The 23,718-nt window shown below is 39.8% G+C and overlaps 1 protein-coding gene across 1 annotated transcript; it reads left to right on the forward strand.

The window, feature by feature from the left end:
• The first annotated feature begins 104 nt into the window (after positions 1-104).
• xrcc1 (X-ray repair complementing defective repair in Chinese hamster cells 1) lies at positions 105-20,764 on the forward strand. Its single transcript, XM_037075785.1, has 17 exons — positions 105-631; positions 761-853; positions 1,901-2,008; positions 2,121-2,279; positions 2,598-2,675; positions 3,829-3,952; positions 4,165-4,271; positions 5,111-5,273; positions 5,350-5,593; positions 6,499-6,615; positions 13,537-13,618; positions 13,717-13,816; positions 16,106-16,154; positions 18,645-18,781; positions 19,024-19,114; positions 19,208-19,283; positions 19,956-20,764. Exons 1-17 carry the CDS (start codon positions 581-583, stop codon positions 20,061-20,063), a joined length of 1,887 nt encoding a protein of 628 aa, XP_036931680.1. The 5' UTR covers positions 105-580; the 3' UTR covers positions 20,064-20,764.
• The last annotated feature ends 2,954 nt before the right edge of the window (positions 20,765-23,718 follow it).

A 23,718-nucleotide genomic window follows, 5' to 3' on the forward strand; every position in this document is an offset into this window, starting at 1 on the left:
TGTCGCTGTAATACACTTACTGAACGATTGGTGGCGATAAAACCGGTGATGCTCTTATTAAGTTGTAGAAGAAGAAGACGAACGTTCTCATTGGTTGGAAACGCCGTGAGCCGGAAGTGGCGTCACAACACAACGACACACATCAGGCATTTGGTGGGAAAATGATTTCGCTTGCACGCACATTTAACTTCAAATTAAAAGCATTAACGTGTGTTTTCTGATATTTAATGAAATGCCAAAATAAGCGGCTATGTGTCGAGTACATAACAGTTAAAAGAATTAACGCGCAGTAGCCCCTGAGCTGTGTTAAAACCACCAGGCTAATCAGGCAAAGTTCACTCTGCCTATTGTTTGCTAGCATGCTAACACGTTAGCTAGCAGCATGTCTGACGCTTAGTATCATTAAAGTAAATTTAACGAACTTTTCTAGGTTTAATTCACTGTCACTGAATGAACGGTGTGTGTTTTATTCATTGTTAACCGGTACCGAGTGCGTGTAGTGACGAGGTATCCGCCCAGCTGCTTTATTTTCTTTCACACTGGTCAGTTAATTGTCTTCAACCTGCCAAGAATCAACAACATGCCAGAAATCAAACTCAAACACGTCGTGTCCTGCAGCACCGAGGACTCTGTAAGTTGTCTTGTCACCTGTTTTTATTTAGTGTTGAAACTCATGTTCCCATTCATGTCTTGAGTGTTGTATGTGTTTGGTAAGATGTGAACCTTCCTTCCTCTCACTTCTTGTCGTCATGCAAAACAGGCTCACAAGGCAGACAACCTGCTGAGCTCTGACACCTACAGAAAGTGGAAAGCAGCAAGACCAGGGGAGAAGCAGACATCCGTCATCCTGCAGGTGTGTTTTGACCCTCTTACTCCCTCAAGTGTTGACTAACAGTGGTTACATAACATGTTGTTTTGTGATTATTTATATGAAGTATTCTTAGGTATCATAAAAGCCTGATGATCCAGCTAATCCAAATGTATAGATAACACACAGTTAATTAAAACTCTGAAGTCATATCCAACTTTCCTTTTGTTATTAAAACGACTGGGTTTGTTCAGTGTTCCTAAAGTGTCCCGGAACACCTGGAAAATCTGATTGACTGGTTTTCCAGTCACAGGCAACACATGGATGATGCTGAATGTCCTGGAAAGTCTTGTGTTATCCTGAAACATGATGGGAACCCTGATGTTCTGTAACTTGTGATGTATGAGGTCATTTGATAAATACGCTCATTTCTGTGGTATGTGACCAGCTGAATTCAAAATGTTGACGTCCACACACACTTCTGCTTTGTTGATGTATTTTTGTCCTTTTGGGAACCCCCCGTGTGTGTGTCGTCTGTCTTACAATTGTGACCTCCCTCAACTTGACATTTGGCTATGATTCAATTCCCCTTTCTTTCCCACAGAATATCAAAATAGCTTTAGTTTAGTTTTTTAAAGATTAGGTGGAAATTTGTTGGCTGTTCAGAATGCTGCCACTGCAAAGAAAATATTTTTTTCTCCCTGTTTTCCCCTTTCTCCTCCTACATGAGGCTAAACATTAGATTATAATATTTCCCAGAATAAGTGAAAGACATTTTAACAAATTATACTTTTTGGAAACCTTTTAGTTGTTCAGTTGTTACCTGTCATGTAAACAAGCAAGAGCAACTGGCCACCACCCAGCTTTAAATCACTTTTTAAAGTAATGCACTTTCTAATTTTGGTTAGCAAAAGTAGCAAATTTGGTCTATGCACACATGTAATGTATACATTAATGTCCTTGGCATAAACATGTCAAAAATTAGGGGTTGGTAAAAATTAGTTTTACTTTTACCTTTGTTTCTTTCAGATATTTTGACTTTGTTTCTTGTGTAAGCTTTGTTAAACCTGTGCCATTTCACTTTTCTCTCAGTTTGAGAAAGAGGAGCAAGTGCACAGCATTGATATCGGAAATGAAGGGTCGGCTTTTATCGAGGTGCTGGTTGGGAATTCTTCAGCCACCAGAGACCAGGACTATGAGGTATTCTTGCAAATCAATCTAAGTTCAAAGTTGATCACCTCCTCCTCATTACTTTAACAAGTAATTACATTTTTTTTTTCTTAATCTGGGATGTCAATCTTTTCTGTTTAAGGTTCTTTTGGTTACGTCTTCCTTCATGTCTCCCACGGAGAGCCGTAACGGCACCAACTTGAGCCGCGTGCGTTTCTTTGGGCCCAACCAGCTGCAGAAGAGCACAGCACAAGAGAAGTGGGACAGAGTGAAAATTGTGTGTAGCCAGCCATACAGCAAGGTAGGGTCCCAGTCATTTAAAATAAATGGAGTGTGAAATAGAGAGAGTGGAGACTAAAACTTCCATCTAACTATTCAGCAGAGCCAACAGAATCCAAACGTTAAACATTTGCATTGAGTAATACTTTAACTGTACTTTTACCGCGTGTCACAGTGAGAACGTAATCTTGACATCTTGTTTTGGAGCTGCACCTGTAGATGCTCAAGTTATTACAGCTCAGATATTTACTGAATTTAAGTTTGCTTTTGCAAAGAGAACATGTACACTAATAAGCATTGCTACTTGTAAATTGATTAATTCCATGATGATCTTTTGTAGAACATAGCATACGGACTAGCCTTCATCAAGTTTCATTCACCGCCTGACAAAAATGATCCTCCTCCGACAACGCCCCCGGTGAGTTCTGCCACACCATCTTCTGAAACCTTTTAGCTTTGCCCTTAGACTTTTCCATTTCACTTGAGACAATGAGAATATTGTTGACGATGACTAAGTATTGATTTTCATTCCAATGCTATGAGTTTCATCACTGCTGGCGACCAATTTGTTCCACCATCTAGCACTGCTGCTTTTACTGCAGTGGCAAGTCATAGTGACTCTGGTGCCTGCTGACAGTGAAAACAGTATAGGTAATTGGATCGACGACGTACTGATGACAGTGTCTTATATGGATAGGAATCTTAACATTATACAGAGTTTATATATTAGACATTCGTTATGTCTTCTGTTATGAAGTACTTATGATATATGTTAGTGTTACTGCACTAGTTTGACAGTATTCTCAATCAAGAGCTGCATTTAAACATTACAGACCTGTTACCTTAGTAGGCATTTATAAAGAATATAAAGTAATACTATTTTTCAATAGGCTAATCAAGGTTATTTCATTAATGCCTGGAATTGTACAACAAAATACAACTACAGGCCAGCCACAGAGCATCAAAATTCATCAACAAAAGAAACATTTATATCTGAATTAATTAAGTAAAGATTGTCTTACCAAACATTCCAGACTTTGGACTGTACTGAGTTTTTGACATTATGTGCTTTGTCACATTTCGATTTGTGACAAAAAAGTATAAAGGGTCACGACCCAGCTGCCCTTCTGTTCTGACACAAGGATGTTACTTCAGTTGACAGAACAAACCAGTTGGAGAGATTAGAGAGATCCCCAGTAAACAAATAACCCTCCAGTTATCCATTCATGTTGATGAGATTCAGTCTTATAAAAATATTTTTCTTTGTGAGCATTTTATTACATACTGTAGTTAAATATGCTGCCACACTGTTATCAGCACTGCATTACTTTTATATGAACTTGTGTAGCATTTATATTTAGCTCTGGGAAGAAGTCATAACTAAAACATGACACAGCACACCTCGCTGCAGTGTGTGCAGATACTCAGTCTATTCTGTGAACTGCACAGCTTTATAGCAATGAAATCATTTGTCAAGTTGAAACCTTTTTCCCATATTAAGAGAAAATTGCACTTCGAGCAGTCTCTCCGTCTTTCTCTTTTGGCACTGAACTTTTCTTCTCCCCTATAAGAAACTGACAAAGCTGGGACAGTTCAGGGTGAAGGATGAGTCTCCTTCATCTGCTCCCAGCCTGCAGCCCGGCAGTCTCTTCTTCAATCGGGACAATGCAACAAAGTCAAGCCCTTCTCCAAAAGGTAAATTCATTCATTCAAATTTGGCAGCAGCTGAAGCCCAATTCAATTCTTCCAAGTCCTTGTAACCATAAAGTGCTAATCATAATGAATAATTAAACACACCATTAATTCAAGGTTATTTAAAGCTATTTAAGACAAGAGGGGAGAGATTATTTCTTCATTATTAAGCCTCTTTGTTCCCTCACCAGCTCTCTGCACTTTTTTCTCTTTAGTGTCTCCTCAGAATCAGAAGCTGAGTTACGCTGCTGCTGCCCTGCAGGCTGGTGGCAGCTCCCACACATCAAGCCAAGCGTCCTCTTCCAGCTCTGCCTCACCTCAGGTAATAAACAACTCTGTCATTATCCTCTCTGTAGGATGGTCATTAATCAGCTTTCTCCTTGATAAGCAAGAGGTTATTTTAAAACTTTATTTAAACAACAGAGAGGAAGAAACAAATGCCTAAAGTTTGTTATAATATATCTATGATTACTGGAGGTTTAAATAGGTCATCTGAGTAATTTGATTTGATTTGGAACCAAATAGTGTCTGAAAAATCAAACTTTGACCAAACTACTGAGGTGGATTTAACATTTAAATTAAGCTCTCTACCAAAGCAGAGTTTGTTTTTGTTTCTTCACATTAGCATCACAGTTACTGATGTGAATGAATGAAATAGACTCAGTTCAAGCCGTAACCCTGAGAATGAAACCTAGAAGAGCCGCCTGCACAGAGGAATAAAACTAATTAACAGACTATCAGGCCAGTCTTATAATCGTAAACAAAAAGAAATTGAACCAGTACTATTTGGGTTGGCAGCACAAATACACGTCTATGCATAAGAAAGTAGTCTAAAAAGATAATTGAGTCATTCTTGTTCTTCCACTTTGCTGCTGTTATTGTTTAATTATCTTTTGATGATATGCAGAATCATTGTTTTGCACTCTGAGTGTGCACAACATGTACAATTTATCTATCAGATGACCCTCTAGCAATAAAAGAAATGGAGATGTTGGCAATTTGTGGGAGTCTTTATTATCCTTATTCACTCATCGTCCAACAGTATGTGCTCCTCCACAGCAGTCTTAAATATACAGATACACATTATTTTTACCTTTCTGAAAGGTTGCCGTTTTTGTTTTTTTGTTTTTTTTGTTACTTACATCACTTTTTTCCTCATAGCCACCTGCAAAAAGAAAGTTTGAGTTCAGCAAAGAGCGACAAAATGCCTCTGGCCCTCCACCCTCAAAGAAAATTAGCCCAGCTGGCTCACCTGAGGGCAAAGCCGCGACTCCCAAACACAAGCCAAGCCCAGCCAGTACACCGAGCCCCAGCACTGCGAAAGGTACCACTCACCTTTGCATACAGATTATTTCTTCATTAGGAAAACTTGCTTCAACTTTTTCAACTCGTCTTTCCAGCTTCCTCGGCACAGAAGTCTGCAGACAAGAAGCGGGCGAGCCCGTCCAAACCCGAACCCAAACCCAGACAACAGAAAGCTAAACCACAGACCGCGCAGCAGGTCCCATTCAACCGGATCATGGAGGGGGTGGTGTTTGTTCTCAGCGGCTTCCAAAACCCCTTCAGAGGGGAGCTGAGAGAAAAGGCTCTGGACATGGGAGCCAAATACCGACCGGACTGGACTCCTGACGCCACACACCTCATGTAAGTATCACATGTGGAAGTTTGTGGGTTGGCTTGAGAAGTCCTGCTTTACCATGTATGGATGTTTAAAATCGCTAAAATGAAGTAGTCATCATAGTCTTACTGACTTGTTTGTGCATAAATGCATTCAAAATGAAATGTCACTCCTTTGACAGGGTTGTTAAGAAGATTTAATTGACTGTCTTTGTTTTGTTTTTTGCCAGTTGTCAAGTTAAAAAAAACACATCAACTTCAACAAAAAAGTTTTATATTCCTGTCACATCAAAAAGTTGTTGCTGCAAGTGCAGCTAATCGCTGAGTTCTCTGGTAGCAGCTACAAAAATGCCCCTGTAAAAATAAATTGAAGAGACAAATTGGGGTACAAATGCAAAAGAGCTGCTGATAAGGCAAAAGATCAATACACAGAGAAACTGCAGAACATTGGCAGATAAAGTGAAACAAATATGGACCAAACAAAAACTTTAGCATTGCAGATAAAACTGATTTTTGATCGGTCATCATTGGTTGTTTACAAAATCTAGAGAACATAAACATTATTGCTGTAGTCAATTGTTTGTAATGACTGAAGTGTAAAGAAAATAAGTCTCCTGAAGATCAGAGGAGATCATTTGGATGTAATGTGAAGTGCAAACCTACCTTTGAATGATGCTTTCTTAATTGCACCAGAGATGTTCTGTCTTGAGCCATTTTTATCTGTTGTCGATCTTGATCATTAAAACCGATTACAGGATTGTGCAACAGCTCTTTAAGCACTCCAAGTAATTCACTTTGATTGCATCCTGATCCCTGCTGTCAGAGAAGACTATTACCCTTGTCAGCTTCTCTTCACTGATTTAAGCGTGTGTGTGTGTGTGTGCGCGCGCGTGTGTGTGTGTGTATATCTCCTTTGGCCGATCAAACTCCAGCTGTGCCTTCGCTAACACCCCCAAGTACAGCCAGGTGAAATCAGCAGGAGGCATGATCGTACGGAAGGAATGGGTAATGGACTGCCACAAGAGGAAACAGAAGATTTCCTATAAACGGTAAGAGAGGGTGAAATGATTAACAGATGTGTGGAAAGTTGAGGTGATTTTATGGCAATATAATCATGAACTGTAGTGATGCTTGAAATAACATTAAGACTTTGAAAGCCACGGAAATTGGTACTTTGTCCCAGATGGAATCACAGTTCCTGAGTGCAACATTGCCGTTTGTAAAAACAAATCCCAGGCAAGGATGTCATATTTAAAGCTGGACACAGTGTCGGAGGCAGAGCCCATGTCGTTCCTACAAAAGCTGCTCAGTGGCGTTTTGAAGCGGCTTCCCTGCTATGACGTTACCCGGATCTTTCATGTAGATTTCAGCCATCCAAGCCGGGTAACTTCTGGTCAAGTGCTCGGCTATGGTGAATAAAAATGAAATGTTTAATCTTGCAGCTCCTTTAGACTTGAAAAAAGAAAGATGGCTTCAAAGCCTGGCCCTCTTCCTGGAGGCGTGATCCCAGGTCTGCAACAGTTTGTCAGGTGTAATGTAGGTGCTCACTACGAACATCATAACAATGTTATGTGTTGAAAACTTGCATCTTGAAGTAAACGTGTGTAACACTGTGATCCTACCCTCTCACTGAAGTTAGATGTAGATACAAGTAATATGGGGGCAGAGTGGCTGAGACAGAGACATCATTCACACAATTACAATACACTGTACCATCAAAATGATTTTGAAACTGTTCTTTTAGTTATAAAAGTTACATAATGTTGCTTTAATAAGGCCTGAGCACAGGAACAGCTGGATGGGTTTTGATGTCTGTTAAAGGTCACTTCCACAGCCTGGTTTTTAGTTCAGAACATGTGTCTAAAGTACAAACCCACATCTGATTAATACTTTTCTCTTAAGCCACGTCTGAACCTCCACATGGTACAATCTGTGCACAGCACTCACACTGATTGAAGCGTCCAAAAATACACCACTCACAGACAGCAGTGATGCCCACTTGCTACCGAGAACGTTGTAACCTTGAGCAGCTGATGCCTGCTGTGATCACAAATTCAACCCAGCCAGCTCCAGCAGCCCCCTAATTATATCCCTCATTACAGGGGGAGCTTCAGAAACATCAAGGTCTTCTGTCATTTTTTTCTGTCATGACTCTGTGTCCACTCAATAATGTAGAGCAGAATGCCTGTAGAGAAAGGCGATGGAGGGTACAGATGAATTGCCGTGGTACTGTACTCTTACACTGTATGAATCTTTGCTTCATCATTTAAGGAATTATTTTACACACATCACTTCTGTTATGAATGTGTCTGGCTTGAAGATGAAGTCATTTACAGCCAAGCTTTAACACTGCTAGGTTATCTAAGGTTACTGAACTCACAAATGTCAGGCTTTTGTTGCATTCAGACAACACACATGTCCAATATATGTTAATAGCTGTTAAAGTATTGACAAGGGATGCCACTACAGATTATTTTTATTGATCAATTAAATGTCAAAAAAGTGCAAAACATGTTGATCAGTGTTTTCTAAAGACCAAGATTATGCCATCCTTAATGTCCTTTTATCCAGAACCCGCAGATATTCAGTTCACTGTCAAAAAAACAACTCAAAGAAACCAGGAAATATTGACATTTAAGAGGCTTTTTTCTTTAACAACTTAATTAAAAGAGTATGATGTGTGATGTTTAACTATTAATAAGCTAATCATTGCGGCTCTAGTATTGACTCCAGTGAAATAAGACTCCTACTTTCTTCTTCTGTTACCGTGACTACCATCACAGCCCACACAGAACAGTGTTCCTGCCTCCATTAGTGGTTCTATATCAGGCTGCACTCACAACAATAAACAACCATGTCTGATTGTCTATTGGTTGGTCGGAATCGTAACAAACAAACTAATTGTTTACCTGTTAAGCTCACACTACAATGAGGCTGAATAGAGCCTGTGTATGAGAAACCCTGAACAGAACTGGCAGCTAACAACTTCTAAGGTGAACTGTTGTCTTGCATGTTATTCGATGCATAAATTGAGTTTGTTAATGAGTGATCACCTTCAATTTGACAGCATTCTTAATCTTAATCGGGAGTTGTATGGTCCAATTAATATATCGGTTAGGCTTTAATCATGACTGGATTTATCCTTCTGATTAACCTAATGGCACCTTTTAGGTCGTCAGACATTTGTCTCTATAGCAGAGATATTCGTTCCATAATGACATAATTTGAGTTGTAAAACTCACATGATATGGAGATTAGGGCATGTGAGAGGGAGCTTTATAGTTGTGGTAATTTGGAGATTGCTTCAGTGATGGATTTGAAACTGATGTATTTGCATGAATGACTGATGATGATCATCAGCTCCAGAGGAGTAAAACCCTGTGGAAACCTTACATCAGATATCTCATTAGCTTTCTTGCTTATAATATATTTTATATCCGTTGCCTATTTTTCTACGGCTCTGCAGAGCCAGTGCATATTCAGATCAGCTTTTGGTTGTCTTTTTATTTTCTTGCATTTGCCCAAATGCTATTGACAAACTATTTTAATGGATTCTGGAGCTGAACACATCTGACTGTGATTTTTTTTTGCCTCTCTATTTTCTTCGCATACAAAGTGATTTTATTTTCTTATTCATCAGAAGTCGGTTAAATGAAAACTGTGACAGCATTCAAGTTTAGACTAATGAAGTGTATGAAATATTACTGAAAGATTATTCTGACAAACAGAGCGGGTCTTCTTGTAGAAAAACCTGCTCATGGACTGAAAGGTGAAAGGGAGGTTTATATTGGCAGTGTTAATCTCACAAATATACTTCGTCACTTTGTAGTCAATAACAATTTGAAATTAGAGCTGAAAGATTTGTAGATTAGTCCATCAATCAGTCAATCAATAAAAAAAATCAAAACCAATTTAGTAGTCGGTGACCACTGTGGTTTAATTCGTCACAATCGACTCGATCTTTTGTTGTTTTTGTCAGAATTTGTCGTCATTTCATAGAACAGAGGTCCTCAGAGTTTGAACGACTGGGTGCATAAGATTGAGGGTCGCAGAAGAAAACCTATAATCCAGTCGTAGGACTTGTGATTCGAATCATAATGGCATTTAACGGTAATTCCTTGAGCATCATGAATTCACCTCAGATCACTTATCTGTCTTATCTTAAGGTGCAGCAAGTAAGAGCAGATCCCCTTTTCCTTAAACTTCCTCCTCAACTATACAGCATGGTAGTTTTTCCAGCTCACTTCCCATTAACGTGCCAAGTTGTCCATCCAGACACTGCCGAATATTGTATTAAATATAGATTATTGTAACTGTATGTGTTGAATAGACCAGTGAATCTTTAATTATTATTCATGCATGTCATGTTTCGTTTCTGATGGCCACCGTTGGCCCGTGAACTGCACCTTTTGAAACCATGATAGACAGAATTAATCAAATAATCAGAATAGGTCATTGGCAGATAGTCTAAAAAAAAATGTTCAGGTTGCAGATTTAGACGAATGACACGTACACACCAGGAGCTGACACAAACCCATTATTAGTGTGTTCTCCTGTGGATCTAATTAGTTATTTTGACATTACTGTCATTTTAAAGATATATTTGCAGGAAAAATCCACTGATAAGATTCTGAGTGCCATCAAGTCTTTTTTTCTACATTTGTCTTCAAAGGTAGAAAGGAAAGCGGTCAGAGTTACATTTTGATGAGATTATTTTGGATAGCCACGGTGTGAATATAAGCTGTACAAAGAGACTGAGAGGGAGAGGGTGATAGCGAAAGCTTTTTTAAATACGCACTGCTGAAGGGCGATGACACACAGCGCTGTGGTTTTATGAAATCTGATCCTTATTTTTAAGATTCTCCAGAAGTGCACACAGAGGAGAAGTTCACTGTAGCCTGTGTCGTCATTCTCCCTCATGCTCACTTTTTTTCCCACTCAGTCTCCCTCACCCTCGTCCTCCCCCGTCTGCGCCCCCCTCTCTTATTGTCAGAATAATCCATTCCCCTGTCCAGCAACGCTATTGTGCAGCGTGTGGAGTGTGCAGCTTTGATGATGTATCCTTTATTTAAAAGCTGCATCTGCTATGGGTAATTAAAGGGACCACTTACTTTGATGATGACAAGTACCCAAACAAATACGCACACTCACACTCTCAAACTGTTGCTCCATAATGCACCCAAACACTTTGCCAGCGAGCATCTGGGGGTAGTTGCGCCGCTTCATTGAGGTCCTGACATGCATACGTAGTAGGTAGTGTACGTATTAGAGAGACATTAGCTAAGCAGCCCAGAAATGTTCCCTTCATAGTCATTATCCAATCAGTGAGGATGCAGAGATGGGCAGGAAGAGAAGAGGGCAGAAAACACTCAAACAGCTCCGCAGCGTCCTATCACAATAGAATTGAATAAGTAAACAAATTTCTCATTAAAATAGAGGCTCTGCAGCAACATCCCAAGAGGGATTGGGGAAATAGTTTGTCAGCTCAAGCCAAAATATCAGCGCAATCACACTGTGATAGATCTAGGACACATTCAGCTTAATCACAAACACCTCAAAGTTCCTGTCTGAAAATATTTGCTGCTTCCTGAAGTGTGCAGAGCCAAAAAAAATGTTTTAAGTTTCACAAGATGCTTATTAATCATTTAGTCTGCGATAGTGTATATTGTCTGTGCTGCCCCAACAGTCAAGAATCCAAAGATATTCAATTTACATTAATTTAAAATGAATGTTGGACATCTCATCATACTACTTGATTAACTTTCTGTCTGCCTTTTATTCTGTTGGCCATTTCAGCTCCAGAAATCCTCTCAGGTCATCATCACTAGTTATATCAGTAGACTTTGCGCCACAGCTGCATTTGCTTCATCCTCTAATCTTTCGAGTCCATCTTAACAAGGCGAGACAATGGCCAAACCTCAGTAGCTGAATCAGTCAACATCCTTTGAGGATCTACTAGCAGATATCGGCTTGGTTTTGGTTTGACGACCAGCTCAAGGATCCTAAAAAAAGAAAGAAGGGTCACAACGTCACCAAATCTCACTGTGGTCATTGGTGTTAAAGTCAGTGGGAGATGCACAGAGAAACACACTAAAACCCAACATATCTACCTCGTCTGACTACGGATGAATGATTTTTTCCAGAAAATAAAAGAACACACTTCACAGTGTTGGCTATCGGCTGATTTTTTTATTTTTTTTTTTATCAGCATGCTGTTCTCCAATTGATTGAATGTGGGAAAGGCTGCCATTCACAGTGTTATTGCAATCAAATCAGCGGAAATCAGTCAGACCTCAAAAAATCTAAATCTGAAAATTGTCCACTTTCAGAGTTGGATTATTGAGTTCAGCTTAACAGAATGAGGATGTACTGCTTCTGTGGGCCTTTCAGTATATCACTGTAATTACTTGCCCCCAGGGTTGACCCTTTGGTTAAACAAATCATTGATTTTGTGGACAGATATTGAACATTCACCCCGGGCTTCTTTTTGATGTTTCAATCAATAATGACAGATATTTACTAGTTTTGGCAAACAAAATGTATCATGTGTTGATGGTGTGTCCTATCTATTGTGGCCAGCTGTAGACGACTTTGTATACCCTACATGACCTCACTAATAGGGGCTACTGCTGTGGTTTATGTTATTGATTATTGATTGTTGTTGATTAATCTTTCAGTGTATTAAATGTCAGACGTAGTGAAATGGCTCAAACAGCCCCAGTTATCAGTTGCATTCAGCTCTGGCCTTGGCCGATTATCTGGGCAGTTAATCAGCACATTCCTTTTATAGGTGTCAGTGATGTTTCTGTCAGACTACCTATAAAATCATTAAAAAATAAATAAATCACTGCTTATTCGAAATGTCTGCACAGTTGAATTTTGTTACCTTCCTTGCTTTCTACTAATCAGTGTTGGCCCTGAAAAAGTCATACTGGTCAACACCCTTAGTCATAACCAACAGATTGTACGTTAATCCACTTTACCCAATGTTTCCTTTTTTCGATTTTTCCAATTTCCGGGGCACTAAGTATTCTGAAACGAGTGAGCGTAGGTCAGTAAAATGTCTCTGTGTGTGTGTGTGAGAGGACACAAGGGAATTGTCTGTTGGTCGTCCCTTCCTGTTTTTCTGTGTGTCACCTGCATTGCCTGCACTATTATCATCTCTGTGAATTTATTGGATCATTTGGCTTCCTGTTGTTTTTTTTTTCTCCCCACACTCTCTTAACCTTTTGCAGAGAAAATCTTTAGTGGATTCATTTTTTTCTGCTTTTCTGCCTGATTTTATATTGTCATTTAATTTTCTGTTTGCAGAAATCTGCTTTTTGCTGGTTTGTTAGTATTTTTCAAAAACGTTTGTCATGTCATAAAGATGCTTAAGGTAGTTTTGGGGAAGAAAAAAAAAGAGATTGATCTTCAGTGACTTATTTGTATTAATTTTTATGCCTAAATAAACAAAAAGACCTTAAAGGGTAAAAACATTTTTACAGTTTGACTTCGTTCATGTGTGGCGGACCCTGCCACCTTTCTAGCTTCAAACAGTGTTCTGGGGACGTTATTTTCCTCAGAGAACAACTTGTTTATTCAGTTAAAATGAATATGTCATGGGGGATGATCATTTTTGCATCACATTCTGGAAAAAATACTGTTAAAATCCTCATGAAGTGACATTTGTAGGTGTCTGTACCAAACAAACTTGTTTTCCTATATCTCGAGATCAGATTTTGTTGGTCAGAGTTACAATACAGACAGGGATAATGTTTTAAGCACCAAGACACTGACTGGTGAAAAATAAAACCTTCACTCTGAACCTTGCTTTTCTTCCCCTATTACCTGACAGTGGCCCACTGCAGTTTGAAACATTGTGCAAGTAAAACTGATTGGGAGCAAGATTTATTGTGCTGGCATCCGTTTCCCCTTGGCCTTTAATCATCCTGACGTCTTTTGTTCACCCGTTTTTTGTCTTCTTTCAGGTACTTGATGGATGGAGCAGAGTCGAGTTCGGAGAGCGAAATGGAAGTGGACGACCAGAGTGAAGAGGAAATGAACACAAAGGTAAATTTGTTTTTTCAAGTGAGCCTCTTAAAAGTGATCTAATAAAGAATCCTTGTTCTAGTATGTAAACAGTTTTAGTGCTCATGCTGTTCTTGCAGAGTCATCAGAAGCAGGAGAGACAAGCGACCCCCAAAAAGACACCAGAAAAGAGGGATGAAGATGATGAGTATGCTGGCTCCACTGATGTTGACGAACCAGGTTTGCATGAACTAATTTTTAAAACATTGATGTCCACAGTGAAAAAAAAGAGACTGAACTTTACATGATGCTTCCATAAGACTCAGTCAACATCAGCAAAGACACTTCAGTGACTCTGCACTTAATGAAATAAAAGAAAAAGTTTTTTTCTCAGTCTTGAAGGCTAGCTTATTTATCTCAGCGCATTTACTTGAACTGAAAATGTAGCCGATAAAGTACAGTCTGTTCAAAAGAAATAAAGCCCACGCCTAAAAAGACTAGGTCGAGAAATGCATACGTGCCTGATGTAATTAATAGATAAAAGTACAAAAACATATTCTTGCCATACTAACTGTTTTTTCACTATTGAATTCTGGCCGAAATGTTTTGACAGTTTTAGATAATGATCCCAAACAAGTTTGATGACCTTCAGTTTTTTGGTTGAACATTTATACACCTCCACCACTGTTGGATGGATTTCCACGACATTTGAAAAAAAATATACGCACCTAATTCCCATCAGCCTCAGCTGCACCTTGTGTTTGGTGCAAATTGGCAAATGCTAGCATGCTAGTCTAAGATGAGAAAGTTGATACCTGCTTAACATGATACCTGCGATACTTGTTGCCGTTGCCAGAGGCATTATGTGTTAAGGTTGTCTGTCTGTCCATCCCATTGTATGATAGTATCTCAGAAACACCAGAAGGGAATTTCTTCCATTTTTGTACTAATGTTCACTTTGACTCATGTTTGGACTGATTAGATTTTGACAGACAGAGGTCTGAGGTCACTGTGACCTCACAAAAAACTTTTTTCGATGCATTTGTCATGATATGATCAAATGTTGAGGTTATGACATCATTGGTTAGATGCACTGTGACGTTGGTGTGATGTGTTAATTCTAGTTTGACACCTTTATTTATCCAGGGAGGGTTCAGGAACGCCCTTATCAAATTCACACACCTACACTTTCCCACCTGGAAGCTGCCCAGTACAGCCTCAATCTGATCACCTGTCCAGTGAGAGCATCACCACTGGAGCAGTTGGGGTTACGTGCCTTGCTCAAGGTCACCACAGTGGTGGTAATGCGGCTGGGGCAAGCACTGCCTTTCATTTTCCTCACTCAGACTTGTCTTGAACCAGCAAACCTTGTTTTGCTCACCTTTAGGCCACCACTGCCTCAGACATGGTCTTAGCAGAAAATGTGCCTTTTTTTAAATTATTATTCCTCTTTTGTTCAATCAGGGTTGCACAGTGTTTCTTCCTCTCTATGTGTCTTGTTTTTGTATTGATACATGTAACACTTTATTTCTGCACTGCCTCAGGGTCACGCACCACAAATATACTGCAGTGAGAGTAAATAAAACATGCGAAAACAACATTTTTCAGGCACAGAGGTGCAAAAAGGTTCTCAGCCCAATTAAATTCAGTTATATCTGATAATCAAAGCAAAGATACATGTAAAAATGTATTTACTCACTTATCTGTATTTTTAAGACCCCAGAGCTGAATTGTAATTGGCTGTGACTCACAGAAAGTGATTCATTCTATTTGTTCAAATAAGTAAAGAAGGAGGGAGGGCGGGCAACACTGGTGCTGAAGAGGACTGAATGAATTGGCAGGGACACGGAGAGGATGTGAGAGCCCAGGGATTAGACAAAAGGGATCACCTTTATGAAGCACTTGGAAGTGGATGAGTTGACAACGTCAGCGTGAAAAGGACAAGACCATGGACGCAGTTTGAGGGAGAAACAAGAACTGAGGCAAGACGTAATCACCGTGAAGGGACTTGTGCATGATTCTCATTTCTATGTTAATGTGAGGCCAGAAGTAAAGTGCCGTGGTGCATCAGCGAGGCGACGCAACAAACACTGACCCAACAAACATATACAGAGAGACGGCATTTTAATTAGAGTGTCTTGTCCTTCCCCTCAGCAGCACAGGATTGTATGGTAATGGAAAGAGTTACCAACAAGGTTAGATCCTCTTGAACTGCTGATATATGATTCACAGAAATGTAGACTGACCTGGCGCTGAGCAGGAAGCTTAAACTCCTTCTAAAATGAACAGAAATTTAAAGCGGGTTAAGTCTTTGACATTCAATTTCCTTAGTTAATTAGTTTTAAGATTAGGGCCACAGTGCAGTGATGGCAGTGTCCTCGAATACAGCAGCAAACTTGTGTTGTTGATGATAAACTATAAATGTGTGGAACGTTTTACTCTTGTGTTAAGTTTAACATAATTTTCTGCGAGGACTTTTCGTGCAAGGTTACTTTTACCATACTGACAAATGAACACTTCATTTCACAGGAGGTGATGATGATGAATCTGCCGTGGACACGGAAGACGAGCTGCAGAGGTAAACAACACGAAAAACATCAGTGATGCAAATTGTAACGATGTGGACGAGTTGAGGATGTTCTTAATGGTTGTTGATCCTGTCTCTGCTTTCTTGCTGCTCCATTAGTCGATTAACAATCTGTTTAGTCTTAAATCAGTAACTCCACATTGACTTGAGGTTGATTGGTAATTGCACAGTAATCACATAGTTACACCATTTAGGTTGGTTCTTTACCTGTTTTATTTCTCACACGAGGTAATCTCTGAGAAACGCCTTTCAGTAAAAACACATCTTTCATTCATCTTCATTTAATGTTTATTTCATTGTGGAGCAGGTTGTTTGGTTAGAGGGTTGTACTGAAATACGGCACAGAGCAACTCTGCAAACAACTTCAAAAAGCATTTTTTGGGCTTTCACTTGGAGCTTCACCAAACATCAACAACAAATCAAATAACTGAATGAAGTGTAAGAGGTTTTTATCACCTGACTCTGTAGTCCTCAGTTTTATAGAGCATTTTAGAGTCTTTCAGCTTATTGTTTTGGAACCATAAGCACTCTAAAAAATATCTGTACATTACCTGAGCAGCACCAGACATATGGAGCCAGGGGAGTGACTTTAAATTATGGCACAGAACAGGGACTTGTCGGTATGGTGGTCTGGGAGAGGTTTGCAGAAACAAGTGCTAACGCTAACTGATATGTGTCAGCTAGCTCGAAGATAGTCAGTTTCTATTAGTACTTTTACAGCAAATCATGCGTGTAGTTAGTTTTTTAAATTGTGGATAAACCCACTAAAAACAGGCAATAGACTTATTTCCCTTTTCCAGGAGGAAGAGTTTGCCTATCTGTTCTTTATCCTTAGGTGTCATGTTCATCATCACAAATGCACTGGTGAAACAGAGCTGAAAGAAGCAGGTCATACGTGTCATTCGACTACATTCAGAAGACAGAAACCCTGTTTTACAAATTCTTAATAACAATCAGGCTGCTGAATATATTTCAGCACCAAGCATCAGGTTGTGACGCGGAATCAACCGACAATGTTTTGCTGTTTACGTTGTAGTATTTTAATTTCAGTCTCTCTTTCAAAGTGCTGACTGAGTGATGTTCAATTGGTGCTTGACAGAGTCAGAAATATTAACAAGCCAGCTTCCTTACCTTCAAAATGCGTCACAGCATCACGTCTGACAAGGGGCGAATCTTAGCGTGTCCACCAGGCTGTTGAGCTTCCATCACTGCTGATGATGGAGCTGTTGCGGGAATGAACACAGATGGTACACATTCCTGTTAAAAGACAAACTCCAGATGTTAGCAGGTGTTGGTGGGCTTTTCGTCCAGTGGTAAAGGGGTATAAGTGAAAAGAACAGCAGTTACAGACTTGAGTTCCTGGTGCTCTCCTTGCCCCCTTTATCCCTTTGATCGCCTCCCCTCAATGGAAAAACAGTGGTGGTAGGGAGGTGAAACTGAAAATCCCGTCAGTGACAAGAAAACTGATCAGTGCTGTTTGACAAAAGATGGACGTGAAGAAAAAATCCACAGCTCATCATAGAAAAGAGGTCAAGTATCCAAATAATATATATATATATATATATATATATATATATATATATATATATATATATATATATATATATATAATATATATATATATTTTTTACCTTTTATTCCTTTTCCAATTCAGGTTTTGTTTTTTGATACCAAATGTATTTTTCAGTAAGTCAATCAGCAGACAGACAGAGCAACTAGCTGGAAAACATAGTGAAACATTTAGGAGCCCAAAAACCAGATATTTCCCTGAGGGACAAGATAAGGCTGAAAGGAAAATAAATATTTGACTTAGATTTGTCAGATCGTCAAAAACACGACTGTGAGTGAATACTAATGATGCTCTGTGCATGCTGGACACTTAAAAATGCATCTGTTTGCAAACACGTTCACCACAACAGCATTATTATTATTATTATAAGGTGTCAATATGTGTGTGTTGTGTTTACAACTTTTTTCACTGCTGGCACGTGAGCAAAAAAAATAATTAATACTGCTTTTCAGCCAATTAACTTTTGTTTTTGACTGGTTTTCTCTTTCAAAATCTCAGAAAAAGCCCACCGATAGAAAAGAGAGCTCTCTCCACTTTGAAGCTCATCACTAATTTGCGGAGGGACTGGTAGTTGAGGATGTATTCATATTGATAAATTGAACTGAGAATGCTCGATTGCCTTAAAAAGAGCAACTTTCACACTTGTGGTTAATTAGTTGGTGGTTATATTGAGCTGTGAGCGCACAGTTATAGAAACAACATTTTTAAAAAGTAAAATCCAAGTTAGACTTCTAACTGTTGTCCTGTAAAGACTGAATAACTACAAGGCTATAGAACTAGCTTTAAGTGTGTCTTGTATAAATTAATTAGCTCCAAGGCGACAAGCAGGGAAGCTTCTTCTTTTGAGTGGAATTCATGACTCCTTGTAGCATCAAAGATGTAACAAGTCCTTTTTTCTGTCCTTGTAACAGGGTGGAGAACGAGAGCAGACAGAAGAAAGCTGCAGGAAAAGGGAAGACGGTGAAAGAGGAAGATCCATACGGAGGATCGACGGATGAAAACACAGATGCCGAGGCTGAACAGGATCATCCCATCCCCGAGCTCCCAAGTATGTCTCTGCCTGTGCTTATATTTGTCTTTGTCTCTTTAATCAGTCCCTGTTCCGGTCACAGGAACACGTCCTTGCGTCTCCGTCTGACAGAAAATAATTGGACGGCTCACACCAACGTCAAACTGTGCACCACTATTCTCTTGTTTTCTTTGCTTTGCTCCTTTCTCTTCTTTAGAGCACTCATAATTGCTGGTCTCTATTATTCAACTTTCTCTTCCCATTTTCTCATTTACTTCCAGACTTCCTGAGTGGAAAGCACTTTTTCCTCTACGGCAAATTCCCGAACAACGAGAGGCGCCTGCTGCTGCGATACATCGTTGCCTTTAACGGGTGAGACTGGCTTCGAGAAGTTACCCCAATGACTTTAACTGGCCGTGGGAAGTTAAATATTTGTATTAAAACACAATATCGTCTTTGCTCCAGAGCAATTGAGGACTACATGACGGAGAAGGTGCAGTTCGTGGTGACCAGCGAAGGGTGGCACGAGTCCTTTGAAGATGTGAGTTTGAGTCCTTTCTTCTTTCCTCTTTTATTGTTACGTTTTTTTCTGCAGCCAAATTAGGATGTCTAACGTGAGCTTAAAGGGACAGTTCACCCCGAAATCAAAAACATATATTGTTCCTCTTTCCTGTCATGCTATTACAATCTTTCATTAAGTAACTTTTGCCACAAGGAAGTAGAAGGGCCCCCGTTTCTTACAGATGAATGGTTCTATTGGTCAGTGTATAGATTTGTTTACTCGCCAATAACAATTCAAGCATTTTAGGCCATATTTGAGACATTTCGGACTCTAGTATTAGTATCTGGACAACCATATCAAGATTGTTGGGGCGTGAGTAAACAACTTTTGGATATGTCTGCTATAGAGATGTCTCCCTTCACTTGAACATCATGGAACTAGATGGTGGTGCCTAAAACAGCAATATCACCGCAGAGACCTCTGAGGCATTTTCCTTTGAGGCAGTAGCCCTTATCACACTGCAAGGTATAATCAAGTAAAATCATTGAAGCCAATTGAGAAACTAGAGTGTGTCAAATCTGTTAGAAACCGCTGGTCAGAATCAGACATTTTAGTGCCTTGTTAGTATTTAAATTAGCAGGCGCAATTACATGAGCCGAGCCGTGAGTTTTTTCAAAGTGCATTTGTTCTTTTATTTCCCTTCCATTACAGGCGCTGATGGAGAACAGCAACCTGAACTTTGTCAAGCCTGCGTGGATTTACGCAATCAACGACCGACAGAAGATGCTGCCCTATCAGCCGTACACAGTCGTCCCCTAAACTGCAGACACGCCTCCACTTCAGTTCCTGACCAAGACGCAGTAGGGGAAGCCATAGAAACAATTTTTCTTTCCTTTTAATCCAGTTCTCTCTCATTACAGCAATAAACCAATTATAGTTAATGGATGCCTTTTACATTTTACACATTACTTTCTACTTGCTATTCATGAAATGTCTTTCAGTCCTCTGATGTTTTCACCTTTTGGCCAAGGCGGAAAAAAAATGTCTATTTAAAGATAACGTTAGCATTAGACTTAGCTTTAGGTTGTTAGTTCTTGCCTGGCCACAAACCTCTTCACCTGTGCTGCTCAGTCACTCTGGCTGTGCGATCAGGGCAGACGCTCTCTGCTTCAGGACTCGTTTGAATCTCTTGGTTCCTGTGCTGCAGTTCGCTGCTGCTCGCCACGCCTACCTCAGGCTCTGTCTGCAAATGACTTATCACCCTGTCCTGACTGCCAGCGGCACTGATAACACTCTGGCTTGTATAAGCAGGCAGACCATTGTGAGACCAGCCCAAAGTCAGGTGAAAGGTGCCAGTGTTTTTTAATGCTGCAGCCACCAGATGCAAAAACAAGAACAACTAAATAGTGTAAATGGAAATGAATGCTTGGGAACTGTTTGTTTCTCTCCTTTTTGTTTTATTAAATGCCATGAGTGGTAAAGTGATGCATTTCTGTGTGTTGTTAAAGTTTGATAAATGAGTTTGTGATTTGGTTTTTTATTCATGTTGGGGATTTAATATTGCAAGAGACAGACTTGCTCAATGGATGTGAGGACGTAAAACCAGACGTCAGTGTTTTGCGCCACTTCCGAAATGCCGATGTCGGGCTCACCCTCTGCTGTGGCAGCTCGTTTAAGTGTCTATCTTAAACTTTTTTTCCTTGTAGTACTTAATTATTTTTCAAAATAAAAAAAGATTTTTAAGTAATATCGCTATTGGTTTCACTTTCTTTCACCGAGACGTCTTTGCTCCCACTCCTTCCTCTCCTTCCCTCACTGTGTGAGCAGCTCAAGAGTCACTCGTCTCCTTTTTCATTCCTTCTCTCATCTCGAGCCCTCTCTGTGCTTTCTAATTTACTTCTCGTCCTGCTCCACGCCCCAGGGCCACTGGGTCCTCTGCTCTTCAGTCAAGGGGATTAGAAAGATGGAATGCGGACGAGAGTCAGGGGGAGGAGGGAGGTGGCCAGACGGGAGAGAGGCTGCAGAAGCGAAGGGAAAGGGTTTGGATGCATTTATGAAGCAGTCAAGGATCAGATTGCTTTCTTGTAATAATTTTGTTTGGTAAATTTACACACATTCCACACATTGATGGCACCCCGTCCCGCAGTCTCGTGTCAGAAACGGATTTGCTTTTCATGTAAGCGACAGTGTGAGGTCAAATCCATTTAGGACTGGAGGCAGGACAATTTACAGCAGCTGACGGCGTCATCCTGATACAGTGTCATATTTCATTTAAATGCGTATCTGTCACGATGGCAGATAGGATGGGCCGCTTCAACATTGATCCATTTGACAGTTTCCACCTTATTATTGTCACCTTGATATCCTCTAGTCAAATGTATTTTTTGCTTTTAGCATTTTTATGTCTTCTGTGAATCTTTGCAATGACCTTGCTTGACTGCTAAAATAGACAAACATCGTCTGAGTCTGTACTTTGAATCCTGATTATCACTGGCACAGATTGTTGGATGTCTTCAACTGATTGCATGAATTAACTGAGTTTCTCCTCTTCTTTCTTGTCATCTTTCAGTTTTTTTTCTACAGCACTGATATGAAGGGGTTGGATATAAATGCATAAGTGCTTTTTAAATGTATTTTATAATTGTAATTGATTTATAGCACTCTCGTAGAGACCGCATTAAATCTGCTTTCATTCCAGAGACAATGAAACATTTCTAAAGGGTCGATTTCGATTGTTTTTTATCACCAAAGGCCTGAAACTCAATGCAAATTGCTTCCTCGACAAAACCCACTGAGGTTTGGCAAAATAAGCCTGAAAAATGATTTTCTCTTCACTTAGTCCCCTCACGTGAACATGCAGGGGCAGTATGATGTCTAAGAGCGAAAAGGTTGTTCACACACATTTTAATTGATGAATACACCGACCTTGCGCATAACCTCCATTACAAAGTCCAGTCAATTCAGTTTGAGAGATGTATTGTACCCCTGAGAGCTGATATGTTTCTAACCTGTAAGGATCAGGCCATCCTGCATATTCAGATGAGTGAAACCTGCTGGCTTGAGGTGTTTCTGGGGTCAAACGCTGCAAACCTGCCTGAAAGAACGGAATCTGGCCCCTTTTTGTAAAGTGAGGCATGTGAAACGTTGGCTGTGGATAATGAAACCTTGGAAATTATGTGTTTTTACAACACAAACCAAATCATTCAATGCACATTAAACATTTGACATATTTAAATTATAAAATCTGAAATTCTCATGCAATTTTCTTACCTCGTGATGATCACTTGCTGGAGGTTTAGAGAACATCCACCCGTTACTTATGAGCAGCAGAACAACTCAGATCTTTAGAAACGCTGATGCTGTGCTGAGCCCCATTTAGTTTGAAGTGACTTCCAACAGGTGGTAACTAAAACTTTGAAAGAGGTGCAGTCCACTGTTGTTGATCTGATTGTTTCTATTTGGACATTAGGATAGTTTGCAGTGTTTTTTTGGAGGCTGAAAACATCTAAATGTGAAATGACTGGCCTGTGTTTCCATGTGAAAGTTGTTGATATGCCGTCTGGCTGACACTCATGGTTGATCCTCACTAAAATACACAGCTGCTCTGCTCTTTTGTTGAAGATCATTTATATTTTCAGACTCCAGTCAGACTTTTTCCTCTGAACTGTGGACGGCAGTGACAGTCATCTACACCAGCCTGAAGGACGCTCCCCTTTTGATTTCTTCTGATCATTCCACGTGAAGTCTGACACTTCTTCTGCGTGATGTCATTAAAATCAATTTTATCATATGGACTCATTTACTCCTGTACCACTCCAAACGACATAACATTTCTGGAGCTTTGTCTTGCATTACTTTGCCATTTAAGGTAATCCGTCACAGTGAATGAGAAACTGACAGCGAAATTGCATCACAGCATTAATACCAGGCAGGACTTTTACATTTTCGAAAAAAGAAATGACACGTTCTGCTCATTTCTCTCTTGACTTGGAGAAGAGAAAGAATCAGACGTTTGTCATAAAACTGCTCCTCGCAGATAAATCGTGTTGTGTAGGTTTGTGTAAGGTTTCAATTCGAGGCATTCACTAAAAAAAAAACAACAGAAACTTCCTGACAGTGATGTTGGCTCCAGTAGAGAGCCCGCTGGAAAGAAAAAAAAGACTCTTAATGTCCTCAGAGCACTGATTCTATTACCTACATTTTGTAGGTTGCACTAATAAATGACTTGTCGTGCCTTCAGATTAATAGCTTCATGACCTTCGCTTCTCTTACTATTCATTTTATGTCTTAGTACTCGTCCCGGCCACTGATCACCTGTACTGAAAGAAGTTTTTTTTTTGTTTGTTTGTTTTTTGGCACAAATAAAAGAAGCACTGCCGCACTATGAAAAAAAAAAATCTATAAAAACTGATCATATTTTAGAAACGTATCTTATGTTGTAAGTTCAAGTGTCTCACAATTGCGTTCAAACACA

The sequence above is a fragment of the Acanthopagrus latus genome, chromosome 17 (assembly GCF_904848185.1).
Source record: "Acanthopagrus latus isolate v.2019 chromosome 17, fAcaLat1.1, whole genome shotgun sequence".
NCBI lineage: Eukaryota > Metazoa > Chordata > Actinopteri > Spariformes > Sparidae > Acanthopagrus > Acanthopagrus latus.